Here is a 13400-nt window from a genome sequence, read left to right as displayed (position 1 = left end):
ATCGCACACCCACATCGGTCCCTACCCTCAAGGAGCCCACAATCCAAGGTCCCCGAATCACACCTATATACTAGGGACAATTTTGGACAGAAGCCAATTAACCTACCACATCACCCTGAAAGCGCCCGATCTCGTCTGATCTTGGAGGATAAGCTGGTTAGTACCTGGATGGGAGACCGCCTGGGAATACAAGGTGCTGTAGGCTAAAAATTCACCTACCAGCATGTCTTTGGACATGCTGTGGAAGAATGATTGCCGTGCGGTCCCATGCACTTCAACAGGTCACGTTTAGTGGAGGTTCTGCTTGTTTTTACTACTCCTCCATTTATTTAGATTATAGTTAAAATGAATAATAATAATAAAATGAGCATCAGTCAGAATCAAACATTGTGGTGCGCTCCTATGGCCAGCAGGGGGCGCTGAGGTCAGTGCCCAGATTCCCAGGGAAGGTGGCAGCCGCTGACGTCACGTTACCAGGTGACGGGAGAGACGCTGAGATTAGGGGAAATGCGGAAGAAACTGAGCACGGCGCATGCGCATCGAGGACCGCTCCGAACATTTTCAAAGCAGCTGTAATAACCGCGGAGCTGGCCGGGCTGCCGGGCTCGTACCGGTGCTTGCGGTGTGTGTTAGGATGGAGGAGGCCGAGGAGGTGGAGGTGCCTGAATATTACAGAGAAGAGGAGGAAGAGGGGGGAGAGGAAGATGGAGGAGGAGGAGGGAAAGAGTTCTATGAATTCCAGCCTCTGCCAACCCTGCTGGAGGATGAGGTGAGCCAAATACATACCTGACGATGACCAGCCCACCCCCCTCTGAGCCCCGGGTACCCCCTCCCCTGCACCAGCCTCAGGCAACCTGTGGCTCTCCAACACAGGCCCAGCCAATCAGAGGCTGCCAGGTCATGCTGGGGTTTGTAGTTCCTCCAGTGCACAGGATGGGTGTGTGGGGTGACAGCCTGTGTCAGTACAGAGGGAGGTCTACACGTTCCCCCTGATCCCATATACCCAACCTGGGTGACCAGCCCACAGTCTGGACACCCCCCACACCATCGCTGATATTGGGGGGAATGCTGGGCGGCCTAGCCAAATTGTCCCAGCCAATCAGTGTTGGCGGTGGTGGTGCCAGGGCATTGGATCACCCCATAGACAGCATTTATTCCTGTGTTTGAAGAAAAGGTGTTGCTTTGTATCATAAATACAAAGTATCAGACCTGGCGGCCTGGGTAATCAGAAGCTGACTGGTCAGGCTGTAACTAATGATCTAGAGACTTGGACCAATAATCTAGACTGGACTAGTAAATTGAAGACCAGGGCCCATGATCTGGAGGTGGGCACCAATGAGTTGGAGGTTGGGACTAGGGATGAGCTCCGGCGTGTTTGCACGGTCCACGTGCAGAGCCTGCCAGGAAGTCGGCGCAGAGCTGTGCTGATCACAGGCAGTGAGACATTGCCCCGATGTGCTGCTGCAGAGATCGGGCAATGTCTCACTGCCTGTGATTAGCTCAGCACTGCACCGACTTCCTGGCGGGCTCTGCAGGTGGACCATGCGAACATGCCTGAGCTCGTCCCTAGTTGGGACCAGTGATCTGGAGACTTGGGCCAATAATCTGGACTAGGGATGAGCTCCGGCTTGTTTGCACACTCCACATGCAGAGGCTGCCAGGAAGTCGGCGCAGCGCTACGCTAATCACAGGCAGTGAGACATTTCCTGATCTCTGCAGCCATGGATCGGGAAAATGCCTCACTGCCTGTAATTAGTGCAGTGGTGCGCTGACTTTCTGGCGGGCTCTGCACGTGGAGTGTGCAAACACGCTCAAGCTCCTCCTCAATCTAGACTGGTACTACTAATCTAGATTGGAGCGAATGATCTGGGGGCTGGAACCAATGATCTAGAGTAGGGTTCCTCCCGAGGTTGCTAAGGATTCCTTGAGCAACTTCTGTCTCTCAGATAAGTTCCCACTGACCCCATTGATCCTTTTTAGCGATCACTAAAGGGGTAATTCTTCCCAATGACCACAAGTATAAGGAGAATGCTTTCGACTGACCATCAAACGAATGAATTGTAGATATTGTCATTTTTAGCAGGGGTTCACTGAGACCGGAAAGATATTTCAAGGGTTCCTCTGTGTTGAAAAGGTTGAGAGAGGCTGATCTGGAGGCTGGGACCGCTGATGTAGAGCAGTGGTCTCCAAACTGCAGTCCTGGGCCCTTTGCTTGCCTTTGTCCAGCCCTTGGGGCACTATTCCTGCCACTGACGCCAACAATGGGGCACTATTCCTCTATAAACTATTCCTACAGTCTATGGCTGTCTGACGTTGTCTATAACCATTCATGTATATTTTTCTTTTCAATGGCTGTGTGTGCTGTACAGACATAACTAGGAGCACCCACAGTTATACATATTTAGCAACACAAAGTGTAGTTTACGAGATGCTACAACCCAAAGTAGGACAGCAAAGTGGCTTAGTGGTTAGTACTTATGCCTTGCAGCACTGGATTCTTGATTGGAAGCTTGGCCAGGACATTGCCTGCATGGAGTTTGCATTTTCTCCCTGTTTCCGTGTCTGTGTTTTCTCCTGTACTCTGGATTCCGTCCATACTTCTAATACCACACAACCGGACTTTCCGACGGTCTTCCGGACAGACTTTCGGCAGAGTTTCGACTGACTTTCCAAACGAACGGACTTGGCCACACACGAACGGACTAAGTCCATTCTAAAGTCCGTTCATTTTGAACGTGATGACGTAAACGGGACTAAACATGGAAGTTCAATAGCCAGTAGCCAATAGCTGTCCTTGCTTCGTATTTGGTCTGTCGGCCTAGAACACAGACTAACGGTTTTTCCGATTTTTAGTCCGGAATTGAGTCCGTCGGCTAGATTTGAAACATGTTCTATTTCTAGGTCCGTTGGATGTTTTTTTTTTTTTTTTCGAAAAATGATCAGACTAGCCCACACACGATTGGGTTGTCTGATGGACTCATCCCGTCGGACCTAGTCTGCCGGAAAGTCCGGTCGTGTGTTCGTGGCATAAGACATGCTGGTCAGTTAAGTGGCTCCTGACTAAACTGACCCTGGTATGCATGTAAATATTGGCTATGCACAGGTGTTATTACATCCTACATGTCAAGCCTAATCTTCGAAGTTGGGGTGTGTTCTCTCTAGTGATAAATAGAAATCTATATATACTGAGAGGAATCAGGGCTCCCTTCCTCCTGCTGAAAACTAAAGGTCCATGTAATGTAATTGGTACTACCTGCTTCCTGCTGGTGATAACTAAAGATCTGTATAGAGGAATCAGGACCTCTTTCTTGCTGAGGATCCCTGTAGTGATAATTATAGATCTGTGTAAAAGAATCTGGACCTCCTTCCTGTTAACATCCTATATAGGGAAATCAAGACATTCTTCCTCCTGTTGATGACCCCTCTACTGGTAACTAAAGATCTAAATAGTAGAATTTAAAACCTCTTTCTTACTGCTGGTAATTCCTTTAGCAAACGTTAAAGATTTATATAGGGCAGTCAGGAACTCCTTCCTCCTGCTGGGGATCCCTCTAGTGATAAGTAAAGATCAGAACCATCTTACACCTGCTCAGAATCCCTCTAGTGATAACTAAAGATCTGTATGGTGGAAGCAGGGAACCCTTCCTCCTGCTGGTAATCCCTCAAGTGCTAAAAATGTAGATAGGGGAATCAGGACCTCCTTCCTCCTGCTCAGGATCCCTCCAGTGATTACTAAAGATCAGTTACAGCATAATCAGGACCCTCTAGTGATAAGTAAAGATCTATGTAGGGAAACCAGTAACTCCTTCCCCTATTGGTATTCCCTCTAGTGATAAAATAAAGAGCTATGTAGAGGAACCAGGACACCCCCTCCTGCTGGTGACCTCTCTAGTGATAGCTAAAGATCCATGTGGGGGAATCGGGACTTTCTTTTGGTTACCCATCAAGTGATAACTGAAGATCTACAGTATATAGGAGAATCCGGGGCTCCTTCCTTCTGTTGGTAATCCCTCTAGTTCAGACTTTCTCAACCTTTTCAACATGAAGGAACCCTTGAAATAACCTTTTGGTCTCAGGGAACCCCTGTTAAAAATGGCTATATCTACAACTCATGATACATTGGTGTGATGGTCAGTGGAAGCGTGTTCCTTACATCTGTGGTCTTGGGGAAGAATTTCCCCTCTACAGATAGCTAAAAAGATCATTGGTGTCAGTGGGAACTTATCTCGGAGGCAAAAATTGGTCATTGCTCAAGGAACCCCTAGCAACCATTGGAGGAACCCTGGTTGAGAAACCCTGCTCTAGTTGTTATTAAAGATCTCTATAGGGGAATCAGGACTTACTTCCTCCTGCTGGAGATCCCTCTAGTGTCAAATCCCAGAATGCTACTCACTTTCCCCATTGCCAGGCAATGCTTTTTGCAGTGATCAGAAATAATCACCCCCAAATATTTTTCCTCTGTAGTTCTGTCCAGCACACTATCCCCAATATTGTACTCTCCTAGATAGCAAGCAATTGTGCTGCAAGTTTGTAAAGGTCTTGCTAAACTATTGCTAGACTTGACAGGCTTCACACATTTGTTGCACAATTGCTGCAAGTCCGCATTGCATGACTGCAAACATTCTGCAAGTCTGCTGCAAGTTCTGGTTCAATTATGTTTTGCTTTAGTCATCCCATCACAGTCACTGTCACTGTGGCTGGAGTTTCATGCTGTAGACTTGCAGAGATCTTTCTGTAGACTCACCACTGCAACTTTGCTCTTGCTAGAGACTTGCCATGCAGATTTGCTGCAAATTGGAAAAGTGTCAACTAGAACTTGTGTTGCAAGTGCTCTGGAAGTTACATAGTTAGTCAGGTTGAAAAAAAGACACAAGTCCATCCAGTTCAATCCAGTTCAAGGGAAGTGTATAACTTTCCAGTGCAAATGTGCAGCAAGTTAACAGGATTACAATTCAACACTGCCACAAATTTGTGGCAAGTTATCCTTGTTATCTGGACTCTTAGAAGATTTTGCATTTGTAAACATTGAATTGCAGTTTACACTGCAATTTTCCAGCAATGCAAAAGCATGTTACATACTACGCTAGGAATATCACTATTGCACACCTTTGTGTCATCAGCAAAAAACGCATGCATTATCCACCAAACCTTCAGTTATATCACTTGCAGATTAAAATAGAACAGGCCTTGAAAGGGGCCATGTCATATACTGCTAGTGACTTGTCTCTGATCCAAATGAACCCCATTTACAACCACACTCTGGTATCTGTCCTTTAGCCAACTGCATATCCAATAAACCACCCAAGGGTTAAGTCCTAGCTTGTATAACTTATTTATGAGATCATTATGTGGAATCGTATCAAATGCTTTGCTGAAATCAAGATAGACTATATCTACAGCACCACCCTGGTCCAGGCAAAAACAAAACAATCACATTTGTTTGTCCTACCATCAGTAAAGCCAGGCTGCCTGGGGTCCAGCAAGTTTCTGCAAATGATGAAATATGAATAGTAGTTTTGGGTTACTGCATTTTGTGCACCATTGTTAAAGGTGTTTGATGATAGACATTCGGCCCGGTGCACACTAGTGGGATGCGTGAATCCAGTGCGGGTTCCCACATCGTACGTGATTCGCACTGTGATCTGCGAACCACGGCGGATGTCAATGTAAAGTTGACGACACCCCCAGAACAGTTCACAGATTGCAGTGCAAACTGTGACATGGTGCAAGAATTGGCAGTGCAGACCAAAAAAAGGGTCCTGCGCCATTTTGGTGCGAATGCGTTGAGATTTCAGCCATACAGTTTGTATGGCTGAAATTGCATTGCACAAAAATCGCATATGATCTGCACAGAAATTCGGTGCAAATCACATGCGATGTCTGGCATTGCACTAGTGTGAACCCAGCCTGAAGGGATTTTTCTAGTTCATATATGAATTTACTGCTGTTTATCTGGAAAAATAAACGGTAAAAGATGTGAGTGGGCAGGAATGCATCTTGTCTGGCTATACCCAGCCTAGTTTAACCCTTGTTTCCTTCTGTGCTACATGAGGATGGATGGGCAGTTCAAACACAGCAATGTCAGTTCTGTGTTCAATTTGAGGTCTTGTTCATCTCACACACATCTAAGGCTACTGTAGCATGGGCAATTAGCCATGATGCGAATGACAACGGCCGGAATCTGCAGCTTTTTCTGCCACCCGTGAGCAGCTAGTTACGGCCGCCGAGCCCTGCACACTTCAAAGGAAACTTCAGCCCTTGCTGACCTATCTGTGGCTTTTTGCAGAGCCAGCAATTACCTGCAGTGATCACTGCTGGATGCACTTTGTGTGTCCAAAAGTTGCGCACTGCAGAGAGCGCTCACAGGTGGCCGAAACAGCGCCACTCGATTCCTGCTGCTGTCATTCGCATCGGGACTACTTACCCGTGCAAATGTAGCCTAATGCTTATCATTGTTATATCTAACGCTTGTAATACTGATCAATATTATATCTCACAGACATCTAATACTGATCAATAATATATCTCACACGTCTAATACTGATCAGTGCTATATGAAACACACATCTAATACTGATCAATGCTATATGAAACGCACATCTAATACTGATCAATGTTATATGAAACGCACATCTAATACTGATCAATGCTATATGAAACGCACATATAATACTGATCAATGTTATATGATAGGCACATCTAATACTGATCAATGCTATATGAAACACACATCTAATACTGATCAATGCTATATGAAACGCACATCTAATACTGATCAATGCTATATGAAACGCACATCTAATACTGATCAATGCTATATGAAACGCACATCTAATACTGATCAATGTTATATGATAGGCACATCTAATACTGATCAATGCTATATGAAACACACATCTAATACTGATCAATGTTATATCTCGCACACATCTAATACTGATCAATGCTATATGAAACACACATCTAATACTGATCAATGTTATATGATACGCACATCTAATACTGATCAATGCCATATGAAACGCACATCTAATACTGATCAATGTTATATGATAGGCACATCTAATACTGATCAATGCTATATGAAACGCACATCTAATGCTGATCAATGCTATATGAAACGCACATCTAATGCTGATCAATGCTATATGAAACGCACATCTAATACTGATCAATGTTATATGATAGGCACATCTAATACTGATCAATGCTATATGAAACACACATCTAATACTGATCAATGTTATATGAAACACATCAGAGTGATTTGTGACTGGATGTAACTGGAAAGGTCAATCCAGTGAATTTTTATTTTTATTTTTTGGTGAGAATTTTGGGAATCATAAAAACCTGATAGTTGGCAGACAGAATCATTGGCAGGGATCCCTCTCCTATAACATGACCCTTTTATAGCTTTACAGTAGACATATCTGTTGCAGGGGTCGGGTGGATGTATGGAATGCTAATAAAATCCATACACATGGCTTCCTGTTTCACATTAGATCTCCTTACAGCTATATCAGTACAACACATTCATTGCAGAGCGATGGAGCTCTCACGTCTGCGTGGTTTGAGCAGAACATTGGTTATGTTGGTTATGTTGGCGCTCGTGTTCTCATAGTACCGATTTCCAAGAATAATTAGGGAAACTTTTTGACTGGTTTGGAGAATAGAGGAGAATGTTTTGGGTTGGGGCTGCAGGCCAGCTGACCACTAAAGGTTTGTCCCCACTGGTGACATGTTGGATATTGAACACTTGCAAACGCACTTTGCACTTTCAAATTATTTATGTGCAATTTTTTAACATTTGCCCACCCTTAGGTTGGAATGGCAAGTTTGGCACTCTTGAGCGGTGCACTGTTTTTTGTCTTTTCCTGCACACTCTGCAACACTTCCACCTGTACTGTGCCATTAAATGCCCTGTTTGTCGCCACTGTGGACAAGCCCTTGGTGAATAGGTAGATGTTGCATCTTTCGGGGCAATATATACTATATTACCAAAAGTATTGGGACAACTGCCTTTACACGCACATGAACTTTAATGGCATCCCAGTCTTAGTCCGTAGGGTTCAATATTGAGTTGTCCCACCCTTTGCAGCTATAACAGCTTCAACTGTTCTGGGAAGGCTGTTCACAAGGTTTAGGAGTGTGTCTATGGGAATGTTTGACCATTCATCCAGAAGTGGATTTGTGAGGTGAGGCACTGATTTTGAAAAAGAAGGTCTGGCTCACAGTCTCCACTCTAATTCATCCTAAAGGTGTTCTATCAGGTTGAGGTCAGGGCTCTGTGCAGGCCAGTCAAATTCCTCCACCCCAAACTTGCTCATCCATGTCTTTGCAGACCTTGCATTGTGCACTGGTGCGCAGTCATGTTGGAACAGGAAAGGGTCATCCCCAAACTGTTCCCACAAAGTTGGGGACATGAAATTGTCCAAATGTCCTGACCTCAACCTGACAGAACACCTTTGGGGTGAATTAGAGTGGAGACTGCGCGCCAGGCCGCCTTGTCCAACATCAGTGTCTGACCTCACAAATGTGTTTCTGGAAGAATGGTCAAGCCTTCCCATAGACACGCTCCTAAACCTTGTGGACAGCCTTCCCAGAAGAGCTGAAGCTGCAAGGGGTGGGCCAACGAAACATTGAACCCTACGGAGTAAGACTGGGAAGCCATTACAGATTATGTGCGTGAAAAAGCAGGTGTCCTAATACTTCCACAGCTCTGCCACACAGCTCAGCCCAGTCTGGCAGGGCGGGAAACCTGTTTGTTCTTTGCTGCAATTAGGTTCACCTCCCTCCCAAGCCTGTGACTGGACAGTGAAAGGTAAAGCAGCAGACTGAAGAGCTTATCCTTCTATCTGCATAATATTCCTTGTTGGCACCTGAGCATTTTTACATGCAGGCAGTTATTATATAGCATTAATAAATACAGACCTGGTGCTAACAAGGTGAGTATAATGGGTGGGGCACTTTGCTAAGACTCGGTCCCTTTGCTCTGAATGTTGGGTTCCCACCGTTGTGCTGAATTAAGGCATGCGTGTTAACGTGTGTTAAGGCAGCCTATTCTTTTGGCCTGCCTAAAGTGGGGTACACACTATAAGAAAATTGGGTGAACGTTCGTCTAATTTTTCTCGATATTTCACATGAAATCGGAACCGATGAACAAAAACAAACAAGCACAGACAGGCAGGGGGAACAAGGTTGATGCGTTTCACACAGAATTCATGCTTTGGTAAAGCATGGGTTCCGTGTGAAACGCGTCAACCTTGTAACTCCCTGCCTGTCTGTGCTTGGTTGTTTTTAAAGGATTTTTTACTATTGAAAGCCAAAATTGCATCATGTGAGTGTGCAGCCATCCAATTTTTGATTTATATTGATTTCTGCAAGCAGTGGCAGGGCGTGCACCTCACCGCCTGCATCATGCTATGTGGTATTCTGGCTGTAGCCAAACACAGAGATGCCAGTAATCTGCGTTCCTCGCCTCACACTGACAGAGTGTGAGGAGAGGAGAGTCAGTCAGTGGCATCTCCTCACAGAGGACATGCAGGCATGTAATCGGGGCACTGATAATCAGGGCAGAGGGCAGAGATGAAATTATGATTTAAATCAAATCCACCCTGGTTGTAGCAATGACTGCTAAAACGCGTGTTAACGTGCGCTATATGCGGTGTGTTGCGGTGCTGTCCATTATGATGGGCATCCCAATACATTGTATAGTAGAGCCCAGCATTGCACAGAGCACCCTAACCCTCAAGCAGGCAAAGGTGCACAGGAATGTTTCCTACTTTGTTGGAAATCCCCATCCGAGTGACGTCTTTTCCCACCCTTCTTTGGCAAAGTGTCAGTACACAGAAGTACTTGAACAACAGAAATAAAACCCTCAAAGAATGTAAGAACCGGGTACACCTGATTATTAGCGCAGATTACTTGGCTCCTGGGTTGTCCAGCCCTGAATAGTATATACAACATGCTCTCCATTTCCACCAAAACTCATGACTTCATCATGGACTTTTTTTTTTTTTTATATAATTTACCTTGCCTCACTTAAATCATTATTCTCTGCTTTTAAGGTTTTAAACGGGTCTAGTGAAGTGCAATCATCTGCATGCGGGAGGAAGGCACAGGCTAATGCCCCATACACACGGTCGGAAATTCCGACAGAAAGTCTGATCGGATGATGTCGGAAAATCCGATCGTGTGTGGGTTCTATCGGACTTTTTTCGTCGGAATTTCCGTCTAAAATTTTCCGACAACAAAATCCAATCAGACTTTTTCCGATCGTGTGTAGAGGATTCAGACGCACAAAGTGCCACGCATGCTCAGAAAAAATTTGGAGACGAAAGCTATTGGCTACTGGCCTCTACGTAGTCCCGCCTCTTTCCGAACGCTCAGATTTACCGACAACTTTGTGCGACCGTGTGTATGCAACACAAGTTTAGGCCAAAATCCATCGGAAATGTTGTGGTCTGAATGTCCGACCGTGTGTATGGGATATAACTGTCCATCCCTACTGCCAGCAGCCTGGAATATTCTGGGAGGCTGACTGCTGCTGTGCCTGGATGGGGCCTTTAGGGCAGTATGCCTCTAAGGACGAATGCTTGGAGCACAGTCTGCATTCTGAGCATTCATCCCTGGGTGCACACTGCCCTTAGAGCTGGTACTACTTTAAATGACAATTGTGCGGTCATGCAACGCTGTACACAAATATCTGTTTCCCCCCAACAAATAGAGCTCTCTTTTGGTGATATTTGATCACCACTGCATTCTTTTATTTTAATGCTATAAACTAAAAAGGCTGTCATTTAAAAAAAAAAAAAATATATATATATATATATATATATACGGTATATATTTTGTGCTAAAATATCCAATGTTAAAAGTCTAATTTCTTCATAAATTGAGGTCAATATGTGTATTCTACTACATATTTTTGGTAAAAAAAAATCCCAATAATCGTATATTGATTGACAAACGGTTAAACCACATCTAGAATGCATGCACAGTGTTTGTCATGTATTCCAATGGCCCAAGTTCACACCAGTGTGGTCAGTTCCAGTGCTTTCAACAAAAGTACAACCTGCTGCATTGGAACGTACTAGAATGTGCATTGTCCTAATGAAAAGAAATATAAAAAAATAAATAAAATCACATTGAAGACAAGGCAAAAACGTATCCAAATGTGTAGGCAAAAACCCATCTGGAATTGTGATGTGAACAAGCCCTAAACATTAGTAGCACTGTACTTAGTAGTGTTAGCCTGCAGCTGTCTCTTAGGGCTCATGCACACAGCACAATTTTACAGCTGCTGTTAGGGGCGTCTGACTTTTTGTAATGCTTCTAAATGCCTTTCCATGTTGGCCTATGTGTCCATGCACACATAAACTGTCAGAGGTGTTTGGAGGCATAAGCATTTAGGGGCAGTAGGAAAAACAGCCTGTGCTTCCGGGAGCAGGAAAAACGAGCTTCAAAAAAAAAAAAAAAAAATCAAACCTGGTTTAGCCATGTCTTGATGTTTTTAGGCGTTTTTACACGATAGGGAGTGTTTCTCATGAAAAAAATGCCCAAAAAACGCTAACGCGGAGAAACGCTCAAAAGAACGTGGAGTACCGCTCCAGGCAGTCCTTGGGTTATGAACACAATGGAGAATGTAGGTTTGTTCTAAACTGGAATTTTTGTGTCGGTCGGAACAGTCTCCTGCCTATCTGAGCAGACTACTGGCACACATAGGATTTCATGCTACCTGGAAGAGGATTTTTACTACTTTATGTATTTTATAATCTGGTGCACTGTAAGCACCAGCAGAATGTAAGTACCCCGATGTTGCTTTTTCTAATGAAATGTACAAATGATAATACACTATCCAGCCTCTTCTTCTTTTTTTTCTTTTTTTTTTTTTTTATATTGAGGATATCCTCTGTTGATGTAACCATGGGATCCTGCTGAAAACTTCTTAACTCGGAGCCCAGGAGTGGTTCAGCAGCTTATGTAGACCACACTTAGTTGTGCGGTCACACAGCTTGGGGTGAGCGCAGCCACATGGGGGAGGGGAGCACGTGTGCAAAGTCACCCTCTTACTGAACAGGATTTTTCTTCACAAGAGTCACTTTTTGGAATATTATTGCACGCATGCACTTTAAGCACTTAAAGCCGCACGCCGATATACGTCCTGACTTTAAAGAGGAATATCATTGTTATGGGATCAGCTAGCTGTCATAACGCCTCTTCTTTGGCCGGTGGTCCGCTTTCAGAAAAAAGTGGTCTCTGCAGTGGATTCGCCGCAAGATTCATTTTTATTGGCGGCAGGAGAGGGCCCCCCCCTGCCATTCTCCGATGCCCTCTGCCGCTTAGCAGAGGCGATCGGATGTTGTGCCTTCCTTGACATGGAGGCAAGTGAGGGGAAGACGGCCCCACCCATCTCCATACCATTGCAGGATGGAAGTGACGTCAAAATGTCACTTCCTCCCATAGCTCTTAAAGGGTCTTTTTTTTTTTTATGACTTATTTATTTATTTTATTGCATTTTAGTGTAATAATGAGATCTCAGGTCTTTTTGACCCCCAGATCTCATATTTAAAAGGTCCTGTCATGCTTTTTTTTTTTTTTCTATTACAAGGGATGCTTACATTCATTGTAATAGGATTAAAACTGACGGTTGTGTTTTTATTTTTTTATTTTTTTTTAAAGAACATCGTAAAAAAAAAAAAAAAAAAAAAAAAGTGTAATGGAAATTTGGAAATTCTGTATATAATTGTATTCTATTTTATATGTATTGCACAATGCCTTCACTGTGCACACTGCACTAATATTTTCAGTACATATTTTACATTCTTTCGAGTCCTGATTAGATTTAGCCTGCCTATGTAACGCCCCTTGTTACCATAAACATACAATTGTAATATTAATGTGATACCTACGTAATCATGTGTATAAAAACCTTTAATTGCGTCATAATAAAGCAGAACAGTTATTTGGAAAGATGCTGAGCGTATGTTTTGTGTCTGTTCCCTACTGCAGTAGTTATTATTCATTTGGAACCACTAATCAATAATGAGGATAGGAGTTGCCTATCTATAAAATATCTATGTCAAATGTGCCCCATCCCACTGAGCTTGCGTGTAGAAGTGAACACATACGTGAGTAGCTCCTGCATATGAAAACTGTGTTCAAACCACACATGAGGTATCGCTGCGATTGGTAGAGCGAGACCAGTAATTCTAGCCCTCCCTCCTCTGTAACTCAAAACATGCAACCGGTAGAATTTTTTTAAACGTCGCCTATGGAGATTTTTAAGGTTAAAAGTTTGTCGCCATTCCATGAGCGAGCGCAATTTTGAAGCCTGACATGTTGGGTATCAATTTACTCGGCATAACATTATCTTTCACAATGTAAAAAAAATTGGGCTA

At 44.0% G+C, this 13400-nt stretch overlaps 1 protein-coding gene across 1 annotated transcript in view; it reads left to right on the top strand.

Annotated features, from left to right (window-relative positions):
* The first annotated feature begins 517 nt into the window (after positions 1-517).
* The window catches only part of KNDC1 (kinase non-catalytic C-lobe domain containing 1), a 289084-nt gene continuing 276201 nt past the window's right edge, over positions 518-13400 (top strand). Inside the window, exon 1 of the mRNA XM_077455239.1 lies at positions 518-769. Coding sequence (XP_077311365.1) covers positions 533-769 — 237 coding nt within the window. The 5' untranslated portion in view covers positions 518-532. The remainder of the gene's footprint in view (positions 770-13400) is intronic.

Source organism: Lithobates pipiens, unplaced genomic scaffold (genome assembly GCF_037356315.1).
Source record: "Lithobates pipiens isolate NorthernLeopardFrog02 unplaced genomic scaffold, aLitPip1_a1.2 Scaffold_25, whole genome shotgun sequence".
NCBI lineage: Eukaryota > Metazoa > Chordata > Amphibia > Anura > Ranidae > Lithobates > Lithobates pipiens.
The sequence above is the reverse complement of the archived record's forward strand: the minus strand, read 5'-3'. Positions and strand labels throughout refer to the sequence as shown.